The 24,992-nt window shown below is 41.7% G+C and overlaps 1 protein-coding gene across 2 annotated transcripts in view; it reads left to right on the forward strand.

The window, feature by feature from the left end:
* Window positions 1-1,317: 1,317 nt before the first annotated feature.
* LOC115156600 (probable G-protein coupled receptor 158) overlaps window positions 1,318-24,992 on the forward strand; it is an 83,546-nt gene continuing 59,871 nt past the window's right edge. For both annotated transcript variants that reach the window (XM_029704093.1, XM_029704094.1), the window contains exons 1-2: window positions 1,318-2,778; window positions 7,371-7,476. In XM_029704093.1, the coding sequence (XP_029559953.1) occupies window positions 1,907-2,778; window positions 7,371-7,476 (978 nt within the window). In that variant the 5' untranslated portion in view covers window positions 1,318-1,906. The remainder of the gene's footprint in view (window positions 2,779-7,370; window positions 7,477-24,992) is intronic.

A 24,992-nucleotide genomic window follows, 5' to 3' on the forward strand; every position in this document is an offset into this window, starting at 1 on the left:
AGATCATTGACAAGATCCTCCCGTGTCGTTCTGGGCTGATTCCTCACCATTCTCATGATCATTGCAACCCTACGAGGTGAGATCTTGCATGGAGCCCCAGGCCAAGGGATATTGACAGTTCTTTTGTGTTTCTTCCATTTGCGAATAATCGCACCAAATGTTGTCACCTTCTCACCAAGCTGCTTGGCGATGGTCTTGTAGCCCATTCCAGGCTTGTGTAGGTCTATAATCTTGTCCCTGACATCCTTGGAGAGCTCTTTGGTCTTGGCCATGGTGGAGAGTTTGGAATCTGATTGATTGATTGCTTCTGTGGACAGGTGTCTTTTTTTACAGGTAACAAGCAGCGGTTAGGAGCACTCCCTTTAAGAGTGTGCTCCTAATCTCAGCTCGTTACCTGTATAAAAGACACCTGGGAGCCAGAAATCTTTCTGATTGAGAGGGGGTCAAATACTTATTTCCCTCATTAAAATGCAAATCAATTTATAAAATTTTTGACATGCGTTTTTCTGGATATTTTTGTTGTTATTCTGTCTCTCACTGTTCAAATAAACCTACCATTAAAATTATAGACTGATCCTTTCTTTATCAGTGGGCAAACATACAAAATCAGCAGGGGATCAAAAAAAAAATTCCCCTACTGTATAGAGTGAAATAGATATTTAAAGACATTGGTAACTAGTCTTTATATAATGCTCAATCCTGCTATATAGTAGTTCACTAAACTACACAGTACAGTATGTTGTCCATTGAAGTTGTTGTCTCTGGCTCTTTTGATATCAAATCCAGAATGAATAATAACAAGGTTTGTGGTAGTTTGAAAGGGTTTTATCCACCTTAGGCCAGGAGTGTTTCCAATTCACATGACCGGAGAAGAAAAACACAGATGAAAATTGAAGCTATCTATAATGATAATATTTTGTAATTGCCTACAAATAAGAGCCAGAGTTTTACCTGACTAGGTCATAAGATCAGGAAAATCCAGGCCCCAGAAAAGACACGTACAAATTTTGCCACACCACTTTTGAACCTGTGGTGCCACTTTTGTCATTCACCTGACATGCATTTTAGTAATGATAATATAAAGATATCACTGTGGGAGATGACTGGACAGTTATCGAGGAAAATACAAAAATAATAGTCACTATTCAATCACCTACAAAATCCCAATTAAAACCCTGCACGTCTCACTTTACTTGTCATGCATAAATCGGTCAACGTCCTTTCCCATACTGACAGGCTACATTCAGCACCGAACAGCTCCTGCAGCTCCACCCATATTATAACACTTCACAAAGAGGATTGGCAGCAATAGCAGCCACACGCGTGTGTCTACGACACTTCAGGTGCCCTATGCGATATTGGAAGGGATGGGACTATGAAAGCAATTTGCTCGAGCGTCCAGTAATTTCCTCTGTTTTCACTCTAATTCTCCTGCCTGCTCTAGGAGGATTGAAATAGGCGGCTTGTGTTTTACCTCGCCCATGGCTCTGTGTAAAAGCGACTACCGGAGCTCACCGCTGCAATAACATAGCTGTTTATAATTTATAATTAACTGCTTGGAATTGGGAAGGCGTAACTTCCAACGAAAAGTGTCTGGGCAGTAAGAGGATTGATTGACTGTGAAAACATCTGCCTGACACTCGATTGCAAAGCGTGAACGGCGGTTGGTGGAAGCAAGTAAAGTCGAGCATCTCTTTATCATGGACAAGTAGCAAGTAGCCTAGAGGTTTTGGTAGAAGGCTATCTTTAAATGGCACCTTATGTTATAAAATAGGGATGATACGAAGTAATCGCATAGTAGTTTAACATTAGCGTTCACATTTAGTCGTTGCTCGACAGGGGTTAGATTCGGTTTTCAACAGAGAGCAAACGGATTCTTCACTGTGTCGGTAAAAGAAGTCAAAGTATGTGTTTTTTACTTATTCAAATGCTTTTGCAAATGGGATTTGTTTTCGGATCCAATTATGGGTATGTAGAATGGTCGGATAACGACAAAGACGCAGAAATACGAGGAAAGAACCCTTCTATTTACAGCACTCAAAATATCAACAAGGAATCGCTGCACCATCCAACGTATTACCCAGGATCCGCAACGGAGCGCACGGTGGTGGCGCACAAAATCGAAGAGGACCTGCCTAGAGTGGTGACAGCATTCCTGCACACTGGAGACTCTTCGGCTCTTGAACAAGTCAACTGTTCTCGGAGGTATGAGTTGAGTAGCCTCCGCGGTGGAACCAATGTGGCCTCTCATTATTCTCTCCATAGCGTGCTGGACACTATAGCGCACGCGACCAACTTCCTGAACATGATTTTACAAGCCAACAGGTCACGAGAGTACAGCCTTCGGAGGGATATTCACTGGTACCACGCGCTGGTTCGGAGTATTCTTGAAGGGGACCCCAAAATTCACAAGGCAGTGGTTACATTCCATAATGACGCTCCAACACCGGGTCCTCACGTTTTCCTTCAAGCGACAAGAACAGACAGGGAAGTGGTCCTCCAGGACCTTTCCAACTCTGCTCACCACCGTCTCAAGAGCAGGAGCCCGGATTCTGAGTGGTTTAACGAGTTCAGGGACCGAAAGAAAATGCCCAGTCAGAGAAGGGCGTCAGGCAGAGACGCCACAGCCACTCGAAACAGCTACATTCTGGACAAAGGTCAAATCAAGTGGTCTGCGCCTTACCTGGAATGCGAGCATGGGAATTTCGTACCACACTGGTTACTCACCTTGTCTGCGGGGTTCTATGGGTTGAAGACAAATTCCGCACCCGAGTTCAGGTGAGGCTAAGGCTGTCACCCATGACTGTTTATTTAAAAGTAACACATTCGGTTAAAATGTGCTGCGTCTATTGTTTATTGATTGAAAAAAATGTTAGGTAGGCCTAAATATAGTTTTCTGGTCCTGAGTAGACAGCGTTGCTGAACTGACCGGGCTTTGAAGCAGGTGCATGGAAAAGGGCCCAAATAAATCCTTTCAACACAAACAGTAGGATAAAGCTGCTTCCCCACAACAACGTTTTAAAGTTTACCTAGAGCATCTTCTTATGATAGTAACTTTAGACCTATCCTCTATTCTGATGCTTGTGGATAGTTTGCACAGAGCTAGCCATTATTGAAAACAGCATTTGGTCCTGCTGTGGTAGTCGAATCTTCAGTAGCTTATAATTGAGAAAGCCAACCCAAACATAACCCATCTATATTCCCTCCACTTTATAAAGAATAGGTCCAGTGAATATGAAATAAATCTTACTCAGTGAATAACTATGAACAAATTATTTGTCCCATCCAGTGATATGCACAGCAAGAGGGCAATACGTTAAATTGAGGATATGATAGATATTGTGGGACGTTTGAGTAGCCTATAGTTGTTTTCCTGCTTGGCGGATACTTGTGCAATCCAGAAATCAGCCCTAGTGGAAGGAACAGATGGCTTGATAGAATCTCAAAGACATGTAACGCTATACTGTCTATGAACACGGCTGTCTGTCAAAAACAGCTCATGTTTTTTTTGTAATCACACTGGAAGACCACTTCCTTTTTGTGTTTGCTGTAAAAACGTAAAACTAAAACAGTAGGCCTAATTAGTTTTACTTTGCTATCATAGCTTGCATGGTTCGAAAGACCTGGCTTTGTTGTATGTTTTTGTGCGATAGGTGTTTGAAATTGTAGGTTAGTTAATTAGGAAACACAAAGTATGTCATATTTCAAGGCTCCAGTCCAAGTGTGTCCAAAAAATAAATGTTGTCATGAATAAATTATAAAAGACATGCAGTACAATGGCAATCTGAAACCACTTTGAATTTCAAGTCCACTTTACTCCCACTTAAATTTCAGTGCTGCTGTGTCCACATAATAATTCCTGCATGTCAGTTTATCACTGAGCTTGATTTGTTTAGGCAGGACTACAGATCTTAATTTGAACCATTTCTCACAGCAGGAAAACAATCTTTCAGCAACAGGAAATGTGAATTATTATGTGTATTATAACTAATGAACATTTTTGTAGGGGTGATATATTTTTAGTTAGTCTGATATTTTCAAGTGGAAATTACACACTTTAGAAGTCTTTTTAAACCTTGAATACACTACAAGTTTGCATATCCAGTCGTGAAGGAAAATTATCTGGGACAACAGAGTGATCAAATTAAGATAGAACATGTGTATGTAAGTTAGTCAGTTTTGTGCATTTCTTTAGCATAAATGCAAGATGATCTCAAAGCGGTTGCCTGAGCCGATCCCAAACAATTACCAAAGCCCATATCATTAAGCAAGGGGCTCTGGTATGGAGTGCTGCAGGTACAGCAAAAGTTTAGCCTAGTTCTAACCAAGCACCACAACTGACTCTACTCATTTACAACACCAACTAAGCTGATTTATTAATATCAGTGATTGGCAAAATTTCACCTACCTGGCCTCCCAGGGATTCCATGACCACGGTTGCCCACCCTTGCTCTAGTCCCTTGTTGAGACCTCTTCACAGATTTAAAAAGGTTTTGATAGGTCTCTGCAATAGGGTAAGACCTGTCATGATGCTTGCTCACACCGATCCAGACAATTCAGATCTGGAAGGGGATAAACAAATGCCTATGTGTAGAAAGGTATTATTTGGCATTGGACCATTGTTGACGTGTCTCCACTACAAATTTGATACATTAGCAGCCAGAAAAAGAACCCTGCTGTTGCTGCTTAGCAAAAAAATCATTGCTATCAACCTTATCGACCTTGGAGCTGCTTTTAAGACTTTTCGGATTTCAAGTCCAATGTACTTGAATTCTAAAGTTCAGTCCTCTCTTTTTATGGCCACGAACACAACATGACAGGCATTTTATGAGGACATTGGTATTAAGCCATCGGCGAGATGACCTTTAATTAGCTGCGAAAGTAACTGCTTCTACTGGTTTTTAAAGAGCTGGTTACTGTTCAAAATTTCAGAATGTCCTGAGGGCACATTAAAACTCAATTGACATTCCCACAAATGGATGTGGCATAGTCGTCTAGTGATTAGCAGCAGCAGCATGACTTTAAGAACAGGCCTGTGGATTCGGTTTTACAACCCCAACACGTGGAGATCAAAGAGAATCCCACTGCACTGTCTCGTCTCTCTTTCTTTTTCTGAGAGTTTGTGGGCCAACTCTTTAGATGTACATCCAAAGCAATCTATTCACCGGAAGGATAAAAGAAGCCAAGACAGATCGTGTTTTTTTGTTGTTGTAAACCTAATCAAAATGTAAATAATTCCAGTGTGCTTTTTTGGAGGATATGCAGAACGAGAACATTGGCTTTGAGCTTGAGGTATTGGTCCATGTCCTCTGAGGCGTCTCCTCTCTTTCCTCAAAGCTGGATACAGGTTCATTTAGATCTCATTTATTTTATCCATTTAGTAAGCCTATAACATATTGGTAGAGAGATTATTTCATATAACGCTGTTTGGTAATTGTTTGTTTGGATTAGACTGGCTATACGGTCATTGTTAGGCTTGCTAAGTGTTACCAAATATGGTTAAGTACTACTTAATTCATTTTTGGGGGTATCTTTACTATTTATATTTTGACAGCTTTGACTTTTACTCCACTACATTCCTATAGAAAATAATATACTTTCTACTCCATCCAATTTCCTTGACACCCAAAAATACTTACATTTTGAATGCTTAGCAGGACAGGAACATTTTCCAGTTCATGTACTTATCAAGAGAAAATCCCTGGTCATCCCTACTGCAACTGATCTGGCAGACTCATTAAACACAAATGCTATGTTTGTAAATGTCTGAATGTGCCCCTCCCTGGCTATCCATACATTTCAAAAACAAGAAAATCATGCCGCCTGGTTTGCTTAATATAAGGAATTTGAAATGATTAACACTTTAACTTTTACGTTGGACACTTAAGTACATTTTAGCAATTACATTTACTTTTGATACTTAAGTATATTTAAAACCAAATACTTTAAGACTTTTACTCAAGTGGTCTTTACTGGGTGACTTTCACTTTTATCTGGTCATTTTCTATTATGGTACAGTATCTGTGATTTTACTCAAGTATGACAATTGGGTACTTTTTCCACCACTGGTTATGTATGGCTGTATGGTTTTGTTTCTAGCAGTGTGACTTAAAAATAAAATCCCTCCTGCTTGGTGATTACCCCATGAATCCTCACATTCTCGCACATCTTTTCTCTCACCTTCCTTCTCTCCCTCCCACACGCACACAGATTATTCCACTCATCAACACTTCCTCTATCACAGTTACATGTTCTTTCTTTCCCGTCTTATTCTTGCGCCTGGGGAAAGATGGCATGAGCCTCAGCCTTTTTTTCTTCATGGGTGTTTGTTCCAATTCCCACCAGACAGATGGAGCTAATGGTTGTCAGGCTCCTCTTGAGAACAACCCCTGAGGCCTGGGCATTATAAGAGAGGGAGAAAGAGAGATGGAGATAGAGGGGCAGACAGACAGACTGGGTGAATTGGGAGATAATGTTTGATTTTGTAATAAAGAGTGGCAAGATTGCCAGACACAGAAATACAGAGATCAGGGGGATTAGTGGCAGACTGAAAAAAAACTAAAGTTAAGAAAGAGAGGGAAAAGGAAAGCAAAATAAACTAACAGACAGAGACTGAATAAAGAGAGCGACCCACCAGGGGCCCATTTGATCATCTTAAACTACATGAAAGAGAACACCTGATGGCAGGCTGGGAGCTAGCCCCGCCCCTCCCCGTCCATATAATCATATTTATTGTAGTCTAGAAGTCTAAACTGATCCTAGATCAGCACTCCTACTCTCAGACTTTTTATGTATACGGGCCCTGAACAATAGCTAGCCTGATTTAACTATAGCTGACTCAATATGCATCCAGCAGTCCATCTATCCAGTTGTCCAAATGCAAACTGTGGATATGTGAAGGTGCTTTGGATGCAAGCCAATGCAGTAGCCTAATTAATCATGTGCCAGTAGATAGAGTGTGTGTGCAATATTGTCTCCCAGAGGTAAACAACATCAAGCGCACCATCAGTCTATTGATTTACTGTAAGCCTAAAATACATTTATGTTTTGGTTACAGTAAACATGATGCTCAGAGCTGGAGTCGACATAATTCAACTGGGCTATTTAAGCTTGGCTACTTCTCTCATTAGGGAACATTTAAATAAAGATTTTTATTTGACATAACATATAAACCAGATACACAGGATATAGTTTTTGTTGTTGCAGTTGATGTTAAATTGGACAAAATACTCTGGCATTCAGTGCTCATACCAGTTTTTGCCTTGAATAGTTTATTTCCCTCAATAGTTCACCTGTAGACATTGGACCAAAGTAGAGACCCTGTTATAGATGATGTCACAATGGATTGCAACATTCGCCTTTTCTTACAGGGGTGTGGTTCGAGTGGATGTCAACCTACAGGATGTGGACATTGACCAGTGCTCCAGCAGTGGCTGGTTTGCTGGAACTCACCGATGTAACGTGACCAGCATGGAAGTGAGTCTACTTCCATTCATCCGTTCAACTTTCCATCCGTTCATCCATCCATCCATCCATCCATCCATCCATCCATCCATCCATCCATCCATCCATCCATCCATCCATCCATCCATCCATCCATCCATCCATCCATAGTTCATACATTGGTGGTGTGTGCTTCCTACACTTTACATGCAAACACAAACACCCCCTCTTGGTAAAAACATGGTTGTAATTGTTAATCCCAGTACTACATCTAGTGGCGCTTCCACAAATGTTTTGCTAACAAAAAAAATCATACAGTACATAAAGACCTTAGTAAGAATGCAGTACATTGCTTCTTTGCAAACAATGTACTGTATGTCCCTCTGAATATAATTGGTAATGCATATACAAATTCTGGGTACTTGTCAAGATAACAAATACACATCCTATATCTCTACTGCTACTGGGGAAATCAATGAAGGCAATGAGAACAAAAACAATCGTGCCCTCGGTATTGTTTCTCTTGGTGTGAAGTTTATTGTTGAAATGTTCTTTGTCTCCATGTAGACAGCACATTCACTCTTGTGAGCAGCAGTGCAGATTTATTTTTGTGTAGGTTTATCTTTGTTGTTATGTAAAGAAGAGCAAGATTAACAGACCTCTGTAGCAATATTTGCATTGAATATGCAGGAAGGATGCTGCATATAAGCCTTTGCTTGTGGGCGTCTATTGTTCACGGCTTAATACAGTGTAAAACACTCTGGAAGTGAAATGAGGTTTTTACTAGTGTTTTCATGACTGGCGCTGGAGAGACATCATGTTTTATCACACTCAGAGTGCAGGCTATATCGACAGAACCATCCGTCTTCCAAGTTGTTGATGTTGTGTGTGTGAAGAAGGGGTGTGTGTGTGGGGTTTGGTTTGGTTTTACTATCCTTGTGGCGACCAGAAGTCCTCACAAGGATAGTAAAACAAGGAATATTTGGACGTGTGGACATTTCGGCGGTCCCCACAAGGAAAATTGCTTTTTCAGGCTTAGGGGTTAGGTTTAGGTTTAGGGTTACAATTAGCGCTAGGGTAAGAATTACGGTTACAGGGGGAAAATGGCGGCACACTGAGAGGACGCATTGTGCATAGCACTCAGAGAAATTCATATATAATTTAGTTTTGACAACATTTATGCTGTTAACCTACTAAAAAAGCAAGTAGACATAACGCTATCGCTTACCAGCTCCAAAACAAGATGCCTCCTAAAAAGACAGACCTTCCTAAACCCTCAATTACCTCCCCATCAAAGACGGACAATGAGGCAGCACCTGCCTGGTTCAAGATGGAGATGGATAATGCCATCGTTCGAATACAATATCTGCCCGACTCAACAAAATTGATTAAATCATGCATCAACTACACCAAGACCAACTGGCCACAAGTGAGCGGTTAACCCAGTTGGAAATCAGGCACTCTAACCATGAGATCGCAATTGTTGATGTACGCAAAGATGTGGAGGAAACGGACAAGAAGCTAGCTGACTCCATCTTGAAGCTAGAGGAAAAGGTTGATGTCCTCAAATGTTCAGTGGCGCAGCAACCTAAGGATCAAAGACTTCCCTGAGGGAGTTGAAGGACACATTGTCATTGCATTCTTACAGGAATGGCTACCCAAGCTACTGGACCTACCCTAGGCTCACCCACTTGAAATGGAAAGGGCTCAACGTACACAACAGAGAAGATCACCTGGTCAGGTAGGGCCTCCCAGAGATTTCGTTATCAAGCTGCTCCGCTACCAGGACACCATCAGCATACTCAAGGCCTTCAGAGCAAAGGGGGACATACAGTTTGGGGAATCCCACATCATGATCTTTCCTGATCTCTCACCAGCACTTCACAAGAGGGGGATGGCATTCACTCCAATCAAGAGGCTGCTGAGATCGTTGGGACTGACATACAGCCTGTGCCACTTGGCTATCCTGTGGACTCAACTTGCAAGCCTCCCCCTTTTTCCTCCAAACATAACGAGGGTCATTATGGCCAAACAGTTCTATTTTTGCTTCATCAGACCAGAGGACATTTCTCCAAAAAGTACGATCGTTGTCCCCGTGTGCAGTTGCAAACCGTAGTCTGGCTTTTTTATGGCGGTTTTGGATCAGTGGCTTCTTCCTTGCTGAGTGGCCTTTCAGGTTATGCCGATATAGGACTCGTTTTACTGTGAATATAGATACTTTTGTACCGGTTTACTCCAGCGTCTTCACAAGGTCCTTTGCTGTTGTTCTTGGATTGATTTGCACTTTTCGCACCAAAGTATGTTCATCTCTAGGAGACAGAACGCGTCTCCTTCCTGAGTGGTGTGACGGCTGAGTGGTCCCATGGTGTTTATACTTGCGTACTATTGTTGTACAGATGAACGTGGTACCTTCAGGCGTATGGAAATTGCTCCCAAGGATGAACCAGACTTGTGGAGGTCTCCAATTTATTTTCTGAGGTCTTGGCTTATTTCTTTTGATTTCCCCATGATGTCAAGCAAAGAGGCACTGAGTTTGAAGGTAGGCCTTGAAATGCATCCACAGGGACACCTCCAATTGACTCAAATTATATCAATTAGCCTATCACGCTTCTAAAGCTTCTAAACGCTTCTAAAGCCACGACATCATTTTATGGAATTGTTCAAGCTGTTTAAAGGCACAGTCAACTTAGTGTATGTAAACGTCTGACCCTCTGGAATTGTGATACAGTGAATTATAAGTGAAATAATCTGTCTGTAAACAATTGTTGGAAAAATTACTTGTGTCATGCACACAGTAGATGTCCTAACTGACTTGCCAAAACTATAGTTTGTTAACAAGAAATTTGTGGAGTCGTTGAAAAACGAGTTTTAATGACTCCAACCTAAGTTTGTGTTATCTTCTGACTTCAACTATATATATATATATATATATATTAGTCGACAGAGGTGATGGCAATACACAATGAATTTTTTAAAATAATTTAATTTATCTTGGGGACACCATGCATAGCAGGGTTAGGTAAGTGGGAATGTGTTAACATTTAACTGTAATAGCCTCAATAGGGTTGGGTTGTTTCACTATCTCTGTTGGGGAGAGAGTAGACGGGGGTTGGGGAGGGGAATTTATTCTAGCTCACACAGGTTGGAGAGATTTAGGCTTATATACCAGTTATTGTACCTTTTCATTTGTTTTACATTTTTCTCCTAACCCTAACCCTAACCCTCAATATATTTACATCTCTCATTCTAATTTGCTTCAATCTAACATCTAAACGTCTGCCCCTAATACTCATAATCTCATAATTTGGAATGTGAAGGGTATAAACAGACCTGTGAAATGTATCTTAAGCTACCTGAAGCAGCATAAGGTGGATATAGCTCTTCTACAGGAGACTCATTTAACAGACGCTGAGCACAGCAAGCTTAGAATAGAATGGGTTGGCCAGGTGTATTTCCTTTTACTTCTCACTCTAGCCATACTAAGCCACAGTGCTTGTTGGCTTCAATTACAATCACAGATTGAGGATTGGGGGGTAGGTTTGTGATCATACAAGGCTGTATTGATTCTGTGCCCTTGTGCATTGTGAATGTTTATGGGACAAACTCTGATGACCCTACATTTTATCAAGATCTATTTCTTAAATTAAGTTGCCCTTCGTCACAGATTATCATTGGAGGAGACTTCATTTGGTTTTGGACTCAGCCAATGATAGATCCTCCTCTAAGGTGACTAACCTCGCACAGGCAGCTAGAATGTTGAAAAGGGAAATGAAAACATTTGGACTCATAGATATATGTAGACTTCTCAATCAGTCGGCCAAGGAATACTCATTTTCCTCTCCTGGCCATAATTGCTATTCGAGAATTGACCTATTACCTATTATTTTGACCTATTATTTCCTATTACCAGTGGGTAAGGCCTCTTGATTCCCATTTGTGAATATCTAGCCAGAATCCCTATCGGACCATTCACCGCTGGAGGTTAGGGTCATATCTCCTCTATGACACTAACTTTGTAACATTTATAAATGCACAAATGTATATATTTTTAAGTATTAATACTAATTCTGCATCCCCTGCAATTGTATGGGGGACCCTAAAAGCATATTTAAGGGGACAGATAATCTCGTATAGAGCCAGTGAGGGGAAGACATATACAGCCAAAGTAGAATTCTTGAAAAGAGAAATTAAAGACCTTGAGAACAAACATAGCACAACATTTGACGATGCAACGAAACAAAAACTGACCTCAAAACAGCTAGAATAGAACACCTTAATGACGTGTAAAGCAGAACATGCGCTCACTAGACTTAAACAGAACTATTACGAACATGGAGATAAAGCAGGAAGGTTACTTGCCTGGCAAATAACAAGGGAAGAAGCTAAGAGAGCCATAGGTTCAATTACATTGCCTAGTAACGTTGTAGTCCAGAGTACTGATTATATTAACTTGGCATTCAAGAGCTTTTATGAGAACCTATACATGTCAGAGTTAGAGAGAGAGAGAGAGAGAGTGAATAGACACAGAGAGCATGGGCTCCTGAGTTCTTCTGCAAAAATATAGAATTAGAGTTGGATAAATGTAGATAAACTATCATTTTTTTGCAAGGACTTCTATAGGATACCAACCTCAGCATCAAAACCTTCATTCCAATTAACAATTACATACAAAATAATATATAAGCTTAATATATAAGGGTACCAAGCTGCTAGGAAAGAATCTGACTGAAATTAGCACTGAAGTGTGAAGTGAAAGGTGTAAAAACTCTTGAGCCTAACAATGGAAGGAGAGTTTCACAGCCTCCTCCCCACCCAAATGCTGAGGCCTTTGAAGCCCCCTTCATCTGTGCAGAGAAGATATCATCCTCAGAATCCCCAAAATACAACAGCCACAGGACAACTTTGTTTGGATGTCATAAAGGACCATTTGCTGATACTGATATAGCTAGCTAACGACCTCCTTTTCCACGTGGAAAAGACCGATAGAGACTTGCTAGCTACATTAGCTAGCTAGCTGGGATTTTCTACAAGGAATCTGCCTTCCGAAAAAGCTTCTCCCAAGTGGGTGGGACACCTACTCCCGTTGCCTGCTGCGCTGCTGCTTGGATTCCACCTGGCAATCTGTTCACTGTCTGCCCTGGCCTGTCTCCCCTGTCAGGTATTTGTACCCCCGGCACACTCCCCCCTCTCTCCCAAGCTTTCACTTGCCTCCAGCACACATGCACTGTTGAGGCGAGTGATTCTGAACTTCCAATGTCTAGCCCCAAGTTGCTATATTTTTTGCTTGTGCTTTATGCTATTTGCCTCATGACTCCTGCATGCTTTGTTGAATATGAAATTGCTTGTTTACCCAACCGTGGGACAGTCTATGTTTTTTCCCACACACCCACACACGGGACTCTGACTCTCTATTGGTTACACAGACTCTTGGCCTCCCATCCTATTCTAACCATTTCTCACCAGCTTTGTATTCATGTTACCTGATGAAATTGCTGAACAATATGATCTTGTTGCCATCTAATGCACATTCAAATGTTATAAATAAACACTGCAGAGCTCTCCCTGCCCTCTGCCGTGCCTTGATTGTATTACTGCTGATTATATCTGGAAATGTGCATGTACACCCTGGCCCATCTACTGTTGCTAGCCCCAATTCTGACTTGTGCTCTGATACCTGCTTCACTGATTTCTGCTCTTGTAAAAGCCTGGGTTTTCTGCATGTTAACACTAGAAGCTTATTACCTAAAATTGATCCATTGAAAGTGTGGGTTTACTGCTCCAATACAGATGTGTTGGTCATTACTGAGATGTGGTTAAGAAAGAGTGTTTTGAACACTGATGTTAACCTTTCTGGTTATAACCTTTTTCGGCTGGACAGATCTTCCAAAGACGGTGGAGTGGCAGTCTTTACCAAGGAACACTTTCAGTGCTCGTTTGTCTCCACCAAGTCTGTACCCTAACCATTTGATTTGTTGGTTTTACGCATTAAACTTTAAAATAACTCTTTGTTGACTGTTGCTGGCCGTTATCGGCCACCATTAGCTCCGGCCTTTACCCTAAATGCCCTAAGCTCTCTCCTGACCCCTTACATTAAGTCTGAATTTGTCCTGCTAGGTGACATAAACTGGGACATGCTTAAACCACCTGACCAGGTCCTAAAACAATGGGACTCCCTAAATCTTTCTCAGATTATTACCAATCCCACAAGGTATGACTCAAAACACCCAGAAAAGGTTACTCTCCTTTGATGTTATCCTTACAAATAATCCTGATAGGTATCAGTCTGGTGTTTTCTGTAATGACCTTAGTGATCACTGTTTTACAGCCTGTGTTCGCAATGGCTGCTCAATGAAATGACTTGTCCTGACTTGTCATAGACGCTTGCTAAAAACTTTTATGAGCAACCCTTCCTTCATGATCTGGCCTCTGTAAATTGGTATAGAATCAGCTTGATCCCCTCTGTCGAAGATGCTTGGACCTTCTTTTTTATATTTTCAGTGGTATCGTTTACAAATACGTGCCCATAAAGAAAATGAGAATTCTATGGTTGATCGTGATCTGGCTGCAATTTTTATTGACTTAGCCAAAGCTTTTGATACGGTAGACCATTCCATTCTTGTGGGCCGGCTAAGGAGTATTGGTTTCTCTGATGGGTCTTTGGCCTGGTTTGCTAATTACCTCTCTCAAAGAGTGCAGTGTATAAAGTCAGAACATCTGCTGTCTCAGCCACTGCCTGGCACCAAGGGTGTACCCCAAGGCTCAATGCTAGGCCCCATGTTTTTCTCAATTTACATCAACAACATAGTTCAAGCAGCTGGAAGCTCTCTCATCCATGTATATGCAGATGATACAGTCTTATACTCAGCTGGCCCATCCCTGAATTTTGTGTTAAACACTCTACAACAAAGCTTTCTTAGTGTCCAACAAACTTCCTCTGCCCTTAACCTTGTTCTGAACACCTCCAAAACAAAGGTGATGTGGTTTGGTAAGAAGAATGCCCCTCTCCCCACCGGTGTGATTACTACCTCTGAGGGTTTAGAGCTTGAGGTAGTCACCTCATACAAGTACTTGGGGGTATGGCTAGATGACCTATCCTCTATTGTAATCTCTCCTCTTTCACCACAGCTGCCAAACTAACCCTGATTCAGATGACCATCCTACCCATGCTAGATTACGGAGAAGTAATTTATAGATCGGCGGGTAAGGGTGCTGTCAAGCGGCTAAATGTACTTTACCATTCGGCCATCAGATTTGCCACCAATGCTCCTTATAGGACACATCACTGCACTCTCTACACATCACTGCACTCTACTCTGTAAACTGGTAATCTCTGTATACACGTCGCAAGACCCACTGGTTCATGCTTATTTATAAAACCCTCTTAGGCCTCACTCCCCCCTAATCTGAGATACCTGCTGCAGCCCTCATCCTCCACATACAACACCCGTTCTGCCAGTCACATTTTGTTAAAGGTCCCCAAAGCACACACATCCCTGGGTCGCTCCTCTTTTCACTTCGCTGCAGCTAGTGACTGGAACGAGCTGCAAAAAACATTCAAACTGGATCGTTTTATCTCCATCTCTTCATTCAAAGACTTAATCATGGACACTTACTGACACTTGTGGCTGCTTCGCGTGAGGAATATATATATATGTGTATGTGTATATATAGTTTTTAATCCCAGCCCTCGTCCCCGCATGAGGCCTTTTGCCTTCTTAACTGACTTGTCTAGTTAAATAAATACATGTCTAAAGGAGGTTCATCAGAAATGATGCAGGGGTCTCTGCATAGAGTAAAATTAAAGTCCTTGCCTAATGAGGATAGAGATAATCTTGAAGAGGTAATTATATCTGATGAAATTCAGGAGGCCATTTTTTGCATTACAGGCGAGAAGCAACCTGGGCTGGATGGATGTTCCGTTTAATTTTACAAGTCTTTCCTTCCCAAGTTAATTGACCCACTGTGTAATATGATCAAGCCCTCATAACTATATTCCCCGCCCAGTGCAACTCCTATAGGCCCATATCCCTACTTAATACACGCTATAAAATTCTTGCTAAACTCATAACCCATAGACTCGATGGGGTCTTACCAGGCCTGGTTAATGTAGATCAGACAGGCTTTGTACGAAACTGATCATCGTCAGATAATATTAGGAGATTATTCAATATTATGTATTGTGTGGAGGGTATACAGGAGCCTGATGGCTGCCTTGGATGTGGAAAAATCATTTGATCTGGAGATTTCTTCTAGACGTTTTAAAGTGTATGAATATAGGTCCGAAATATGTATCAGACTACAATATAACCGTCCTGTTGCCCAGATTCTGACTAACAACAATATTTCCTCTCAGTTTAAGCTTTCTTGTGGGATCAGGCAGAAATGCCCCCTTTCACCACTCCTTTTTGCCCTGGCTATTGAACCCTTAGTGGAAGCTATTAGGTCTCAGGCAGCTATCCATGTTATCCATGGTAGGTGAACGGGAACACACTATTTCTCTCTACGCGGGCAACATCTACTTATCCAAACCAGAGCAATCATTCCAAGCACTAGTAGAAACTTTGAATTAATTCAGTTCCTTTTCAGGCTACAAGATCAATCTGACGAAAAGCATAACCCTTTTCCTGGAGGTCTCAGATAATTACTTATTTAGGACAGCAAATTCCCACAGAAATGACTAACACCTGTAAAGTAAATTATGTGCCATTACTTAAAAAGGCTGGGGAAGAACTAGACAGGTGGCATGATGTCACAAATGTTACTAATTGGACGTGTTAATTGTATCAACATTAATATTAACAATATCAGTCATGCATGTTGTTTTTGTCCGGCCACAGATCTTTATCAACATCACAGGCGATATTCTCCTTGGCCAGACAGCAGGAGAAATATCTTCTGGCATGACGCATCCACCCCTGACAGGACTCTGCTGAAATGTCACCACAGGCCTTCTCCATTTCCTGGAGAAGGGCATTACGTTCATGGGGTTTGCGATCATACACCTTTCACCACCATGCTGAAAACAACTTTTCAATGGGGTTGAGAAATGAAGAATTGTAAACCTGGGATGGTGATGGAACCAGTTGCGGACCTGAGCAAGCCCGATGGAAACTCACGTTGTCCCAAATTAGAACATACAGTACATTTGCTGCTCAGGATCACCTGGACCTCTCTGCGCTGGCTTAAAAAGACTGTCATGTAAGGTGTTCAGGACATTAAGGAGATGGGCAGTGTTGTATGGTCCAAGGGTGGCATGGAGGTGGAGGACCCAATTGTGGCTCATAGCTGCGGATATGGTGACATTTCCCCTGCATTGGCCAGGTACCTCAATGATGGCGCGTTGACAAATGATGTTCCTTCCTCTCCTCCTCGTCTTCGCTAAATTGAATCCAGCCTCATCTATGAATATGAGGTACCTGGCCAGCGCAGAGGGAACTCCATGATTATCTGAAATTACAGTAAATGCTGTATAGTAAAGTTCACTGGCAACATCAATGAGTCTGTAATGTTTAAAGAGTGTAGTACTACTTACTTGCACATATTCGTACCGTTTGTGCTTCACTCTTTGGGAATTCCTTTCAAATGGGACTGTAGATTTGGGTCCGGAGATGGTGTTTCTTAAGGATGCGGGCTATGGTTGATAAACTCACTCTGATGTTATGGAAGATGGCATGGTTTTCAATAATCTGTTGTTGGATTTCCCACAGTCTTAATGGCATTATTTTCAACTAACATGTTTTAATACCACGTGGTGGTCATCTTTCAGTTGTACAAAAACAAAATAGCATACAGTACAGTAAACACTATGGTAATATAGTATATAAGATAAACATGTTACAAAGTAGTACAACTCCCAATTTCGTACAGTAATGCATGAAACATTTACTTTGTTTCCCCTTTACTGTGCTTTATGTTGTACTACGTTGTACTACTTAATAGTAGTAGATAGGTCCAATGTATGCAGTACATACCTATTCTCATTTTGGAATGGATGCTATGGTGAAGCGGCTCAGATTGGCCTGCACTCTCTGCCCACCCTCTCTCAAGGTCAAACCATGGTTGGCCACATGGTCCACCACAGTTGCCCGAATTTCATCAGAGATTACTCTCCTTGTTCATGGTCTTCCTCCACCTCCACCTCTACCCCCACCTCCACTTCTACCTCTCAGCCAAGTTTGCTTCCGTTGTTCTCCAAACACAGGAGTACTCACCTGTGGCGTTTTTATCCATACCAAAGGTCTGATTGCAAAGTAAACATTTATGCAATTAGTGTTTGTACATGTGAAGAGTGAAAGTGATCAATTGGTAATTGAGCTTAGCTTGTTGAACAGTGTTGCTTTTCATATGTGTCACGTCCTGACCAGTAAAAGGGGTTATTTGTCATTGTAGTTTGGTCAGGGCGTGGCAGGGGGTGTTTTGTTTTGTGTGATTCGGTGTTTTTGGTTTATGTTCTATATTTTCTATGTGTATATATAATTTTCTATTTCTATGTTGGGTTTTTGGCAATGACCTCCAATTAGAGGAAGCTGGTTGTCGTTGTCTCTAATTGGAGGCCATATTTAGTTGGGTTTGTTTTCACTTGTGTTTTGTGGGTGGTTATTTTCTGTATAGCCTGGGAGCCTTATGGAACTGTTATCGTCATTTGTTTATTTTGTTTTGAGTGTTCTTTAATAAATTAAGAAGATGAGCACTTTACCGCTGCACCTTGGTCCAATCCTTACGACGCCCATGACAATATGCACACAATAGATTTGTGGTTGTGCCAAAGGTAGAGAATTGTGTGTTGTGTTTTGCCAAATGTTTGTTATAGAATTGCAATCTGAGTGTAAAGCAAAACGTGTGCCAGTATTATTGCAGATTTGGTGTATGGTTCTGCTAAATGAGTTACAGGTTTGGGTTAATGTGCCTCATGGACCTGTTTTAGTGTGTAAACAATTGGGAAAAACTGTAACACTCTGATTTTTTAATTCTTATGGAAAAAGCAAGCCCCACAGAGTTAAACACAATACTTTGTGCAGACCATATTAAAAGGGTGGTCTTTCTTTGCCCGATTTGAGGATTTATTACTGGGCGTCGCAACTGAAGGCAATATATGGGTATGGTAGGACATCAGTTCTGATCCACTAGCTTGGAGGCAAATAGAAGAAAACTCTCTTCATTCCATGTCACCTGGCAACCGTGCCTTACATATCACCACCCAAAGCATTTAGTAGCTCCATAAATAATCCCTTTATAAAAGATTACCTTAACATATTGACAGAAGTTTGCAAGCTGACTGGAGGAAATAAATCAGTATATTACCGAACTCCATTTCATGAAAATCCTATTTTACCAAAAGCCTTAAGAGATGGTATCAATCTTTTCTGGTTCAAGAAAGGTATAAGGTAATTTGGTCAATTATGTGAGGTTGGGGTGATGCTCTCTTTTCAAATATTGGCCTCAAGGTTCCAACTTCTCACTCTCACTTTTCAAGTATTTACAGGTCAGACACTACATAGCTTCTCAACTGGGAAGTAGATCACAACCTTTGGCCTCAACTGCAGCTGACAAGCTGTGGCAGGATAGAATGGAGGTGAAAGGCTTTATATCATGCATTTACTCTGGTCTACAGACCTTGATAGAAAATGAAGCCCTGAATGTATGTTCTAAATGGCAAGACGACCTTGGCCTCATTATTGAAGAAGAGACGTGGGAGACACTTTTCTTAGATGCCCAACAGTTGTCTTTTAGCACTAGGCATAGAATTATGCAGTTTAATTTGCTGCGTAGGGTATACACCCTAGAGAGGCTTCATAAAATTAACGCAAAATACTGAAAATACTGCCCTCTGTGAGACAGAGGTGGGAACCCTCGTAAATATGTTTTTGGCATGTCCAAAACTTGATGTATATTGGGAGGTCATATCTCAAGTGACCTCTTTTGAATATTTCAATAATTCCCTCCCTAGTACTTTTAGGCGATGAGTCTCTATTGCCAACTAGAAGTCAATATCAAGATAAATTAGTTAAATTAGCAATTATAGCAGCTAATAAATGTATTGCTCTTAACCTCTCTGGTATCATTGGGACGCTAGCGTCCCACCTCGACAACAGCCAGTGAAATTGCAGGGCGCCAAATTCAAACAGAAATCCCATAATTACAATTCCTCAAACATACAAGTATTATACACCATTTTAAAGATAAACTTCTCGTTAATTCAACCACACTGTTCGATTTTCAAAAAGGCTTTACGGCGAAAGCACTCCATGCGATTATGTTAGGACAGCGCCTAGCCACAAGAAACCATACAGACATTTTCCAGCTAACGAGAGGACTCACAAAAGTCAGAAATAGCAATTAAATGAATCACTAACCTTTGATCTTCATCTGGTGGCACTCCCAGGACTCCATGTTATACAATAAATGTTCGTTATGTTCAATTAAGTCCCTCTTTATGTCCAAAAACCTCAGTTTAAATTGGTGCGTTATGTTCAGTAATGCATTGTCTCAAATAACACCCGGTGAAATTGCAGAGAGCCAAATCAAATTACAGAAATACTCATAAACATTGATGGAAGATACAAGTGTTATACATAGGATTAAAGATAAACTTCTTGTTAATCCAGCCGCTGTGTCAGATTTCGAAAAGACTTTACGGCGAAAGCACACCATGCGATTTTGTTAGGACAGCGCCTAGCCACAAAACACCATACAGACTTTTTCCAGCCAAGGAGAGGACTCACAAAAGTCAGAAATAGCAATTAAATGAATCACTTACCTTTGATGATCTTCATCTGATGGCACTCCCAGGACTCCATGTTACACAATAAATGTTTGTTTTGTTCGATAATGTCCCTCTTTATGTCCAAAAACCTCAGTTTTGTTGGTGTGTTTAGTTCAGTAATCCAAAGGCACAAAGTGCGCTCTCAACATCCAGACGAAAAGTAAAAAAAGTCCAATAAAAGTTCGTAGAAACATGTCAAACGATGTTTAAAATCAATCCTTAGGTTCTTTTTGTCATAAATAATCAATAATATTTCAACCGGACAAAAACTTTGTCAATAGAAAAGGAGAAACAAGAAAGGCGCGCTCCCGATCACACGCTGGACTCATGTCTGGAAATTTCCACTGTCCACTCATTGAAAGTGCTGTATCTCCCTCATTTTTCAGAGTAAAAACCTGAAACAATGCCTAAAGACGGGCCACATGTAGAAGAAGCCATAGAGATCGTTAACTGGGTCCTAAGTCTTTGTATGGTGGATAGGCTTTCAATGGAAAAACAGCCTTTCAAAATAATAGTACTTCCTGGATGGATTTTCCTCAGGTTTTCGCCTGCCATATCAGTTCTGTTATACTCACAGACATTATTCTAACAGTTTTGGAAACGTTAGAGTGTTTTCTATCCAAATCTACTAATTATATGCATATCCTAGCTTCTGGGCCTGAGTAGCAGGCAGTTTAATTTGGGCACGCATTTCATCCAATATTTCGATTGCTGCCCCCTACCCTAGTGAAGTTAATTAGAACACTAATTCCCATGTCAAAGGATAACATACAATACACTGAAGAAACCTTCTGTATTTATGGTGGTTTGGGGAGACTTCATAGACTTACTAGATTATGCTGCATAGGGTGTGTGGAATGTGTGAAATTAGGGTTGACTTTGGATGTGGGGCTTTAAAACTGATCCTTTTTTATTGAAAAATATCAATTTTTTAATCTTTAAGTTAGCTAGGTTGATATGTGTTAAGTAATAAGTGATGTATCTAAAACCTTATTCATGTGTAAATACGATCTGATCACTGTGTTTATATAAATCTATTTTGTTTGTTTCTACATTTTTTCTCACTGCAAGTTTTGTATGTTTGACTATCTGTCGAGCAAGTACTGGGGGAATAGGGAATAGGGAAGGGAGGGAACTAGGGAAGGGATGGGAGGGAGGGAGGGAGGGAGCCCTACGTGCAGTTAGGATACTAGGGACTTGGGGAGGGGTATATAGTAACTAGTTGTTCTTGTTGTATGTCTATGGATGTTTATATTGGAACATTTTCAATAAACAGAATGTAAAGAAACAAGACAAAAATATAAGAATTAGGGTTACAAGTTCGGATTAGTTTTAGGGGTTAGGGTGTTCCGGGGTTAAGGTTAGTGTTAGTGTTAAGGTTAGGTTAAGCGTCAGGTTTAGGATTAGGGTTTAGGGAAAATAGGATTTTGAATCGGAATTAATTGTTTGGTCCCCAACGTGTGTGTGTGTGTGTGTGTGTGTGTGTGTGTGTGTGTGTGTGTGTGTGTGTGTGTGTGTGTGTGTGTGTGTGTGTGTGTGTGTGTGTGTGTGTGTGTGATGTGTTGCAGCTCAATTCAGTAGTGGGGTCAGACTTGCTGTTCAGGCTTGCGTGTCATTGCCCTGGCTATATGATGTATTATAAATGCAGTGTAATGGATTGCAGCAAGAACACTGAATTATTGACCATGCTCTTTGTCTGTGTGCTCCCCCTTCTAGGCTTCTCCCCTCTTATGGGAGTTCCACTGAAGGAACATTCCAAGATTCCATGTATACCACTAACCTGTCAGGATGTGTTCTATTGTTCCACTTTTAACTTTCTAGAGTTTAACGGGGGGAGGGGTGTCTGTCTCATATCTAAGAGGTATAAGAAAGATCAGGAATTGCTGTTGTTTTATACACATATTTTTACACCTATTTATTTTAGGCACTAAAATATAGTACTTCCATATATACTTCCATGTATTTTTAAAACTTGTACCGGGGTACCTTCAGACGAGTCCTGTGAGGCTTGTGTTCATCCTAGACAACAATCAAAACAACCTTTCCATAGAGGGGTCATATTAGTGTGTAGCCCAAACCGTTTGGACGCTACAGACAGAAGTTGGCAAATCTGCAGTATCGACTTCAGACGAGTCCTGTGACGCTTGTTGGGGCCGTAGAGGTTAAACCATTCGGACGCTACAGACGTGTTTGTGAGAAGATAGATTTTCGGGATGTCTCATGGTATGAACAACACCGCTGTATCTCTGCCACCTTTCACTGCAGATGCAGAAGTGTGACATCGGTGGATGCGATGGATGCGTGCTCAGCCCCCTCACCCATGACTTTGCAGACTACACAATAGTAGTAGGCTTGATTACTAACAATGACGAGACAGCCTCCAGGGAGGAGGTGAGGGCTCTGGGAGTGTGGTACCTGGAAAGCAACCTCTCACACAGCGTCAACAAAACAAAGGAGATGATCGTGGGCTTCAGGAAACAACTGAGGGTGCACCCCCTATCTACATCGACGGGACGGCAGTGGAGAAGGTGGAAAGCTTCAAGTTCCTTGGCGTACACATCACTGACAAGCTGAAATGGACCACCCACACAGACAGTGTGGTGAAGAAGGCGCAACAGAACCTCTTAAACCTCAGTAGGCTGAAGAACTTTGGCTTGTCACCTAAAACACTCACAAACTTTTACAGGTGCACAATTGAAAGCATGTTGTCGGGCTGTATCACTGCCTGGTACGGCAATTGCACCGCCCGCAACCACAAGGCTCCAGAGGGTGGTGCGGTCTGCCCAACTCATTACCGGGAGCAAACTACACGCCCTCCAAGACACCTACAGCACCCAATGTTACTGGAAGGCCAAAAAGATCATCAAGGACATCAACCAACCGAGCCACTGTCTGTTCACCCCGCTATCATCCTTAAGGCGAGGTCAGTACTGGTGCATCAAAGCTGGGACCAAGACTGAAAAATAGATTCTATCTCTAGGCCATCAGACCTACACATCACTGACAAGCTGAAATGGACCACCCACCCACACAGACAGTGTGGTGAAGAAGGCGCAACAGAACCTCTTAAACCTCAGTAGGCTGAAGAACTTTGGCTTGTCACCTAAAACACTCAAACATTTACAGATGAACAATTGAAAGCATCCTGTCGGGCTGTATCACCGCCTGGTACGGCAATTGCACCGCCCGCTATTGCACCGCCCGATGTCTAGCAATCACTAGCACATTAGAGGCTGATGCCTGTAGGCATAGACTATAAATCACTGGCCACTTTAAGGAATGGAACACTATTAATAATGTTTGCATATCTGGCATTACTCATCTCATATATACTGTATTCTATACTATTCTACGGTATCTTGGTCACTTAATGTTTACATTTCTTGCATTACTCATCTCCTATGTGTATATACTGTATTCTATACTATTCTACTGTATCTGATTCCGCTCTGACATCGCTCGTCCATATATGTATATACAGTGAGGGGGAAAAGTATTTGATCCCCTGCTGATTTTGTACGTTTGCCCACTGACAAAGAAATGATCAGTCTATAATTTTAATGGTAGGTTTATTTGAACAGTGAGAGACAGAATAACAACAAAAAAATCCAGAAAAACGCATGTCAAAAATGTTATAAATTGATTTGCATTTTAATGAGGGAAATAAGTATTTGACCCCTCTGCAAAACATGACTTAGTACTTGGTGGCAAAACCCTTGTTGGCAATCACAGAGGTCAGACGTTTCTTGTAGCTGGCCACCAGGTTTGCACATATCTCAGGAGGGATTTTGTCCCACTCCTCTTTGCAGATCTTCTCCAAGTCATTAAGGTTTCGAGGCTGACGTTTGGCAACTCGAACCTTCAGCTCCCTCCACAGATTTTTTGGGGGGTCATTGTCATGCTGGAATACCCATCCACGACCCATTTTCAATGCCCTGGCTGAGGGAAGGAGGTTCTCACCCAAGATTTGACGGTACATGGCCCCGTCCATCGTCCCTTTGATGCGGTGAAGTTGTCCTGTCCCCTTAGCAGAAAAACACCCCCAAAGCATAATGTTTCCACCTCCATGTTTGACGGTGGGGAGGGTGTTCTTGGGGTTATAGGCTGCATTCTTCCTCCTCCAAACATGGCGAGTTGAGTTGATGCCAAATAGCTCCATTTTGGTCTCATCTGACCACAACACTTTCACCCAGTTGTCCTCTGAATCATTCAGATGTTCATTGGCAAACTTCAGACGGGCATATTTCTTGAGCAGGGGGACCTTGCGGGCGCTGCAGGATTTCAGTCCATCACGGCGTAGTGTGTTACCAATTGTTTTCTTAGTGACTATGGTCCCAGCTGCCTTGAGATCATTGACAAGATCCTCCAGTGTAGTTCTGGGCTGATTCCTCACCGTTCTCATGATCATTGCAACTCCACGAGGTGAGATCTTGCATGGCAGAGGGAGATTGACAGTTCTTTTGTGTTTCTTCCATTTGCGAATAATCGCACCAACTGTTGTCACCTTCTCACCAAGCTGCTTGGCGATGGTCTTGTAGCCCATTCCAGCCTTGTGTAGGTAGGTCTACAATCTTGTCCCTGACATCCTTGGAGAGCTCTTTGGTCTTGGCCATGGTGGAGAGTTTGGAATCTGATTGATTGATTGCTTCTGTGGACAGGTGTCGTTTATACAGGTAACAAGCTGAGATTAGGCGCACTCCCTTTAAGAGTGTGCTCCTAATCTCAGCTCGTTACCTGTACAAAAGACACCTGGGAGCCAGAAATCTTTCTGATTGAGAGGGGGTCA

The sequence above is a fragment of the Salmo trutta genome, chromosome 21 (genome assembly GCF_901001165.1).
Source record: "Salmo trutta chromosome 21, fSalTru1.1, whole genome shotgun sequence".
NCBI classification, from domain to species: Eukaryota; Metazoa; Chordata; class Actinopteri; order Salmoniformes; family Salmonidae; genus Salmo; species Salmo trutta.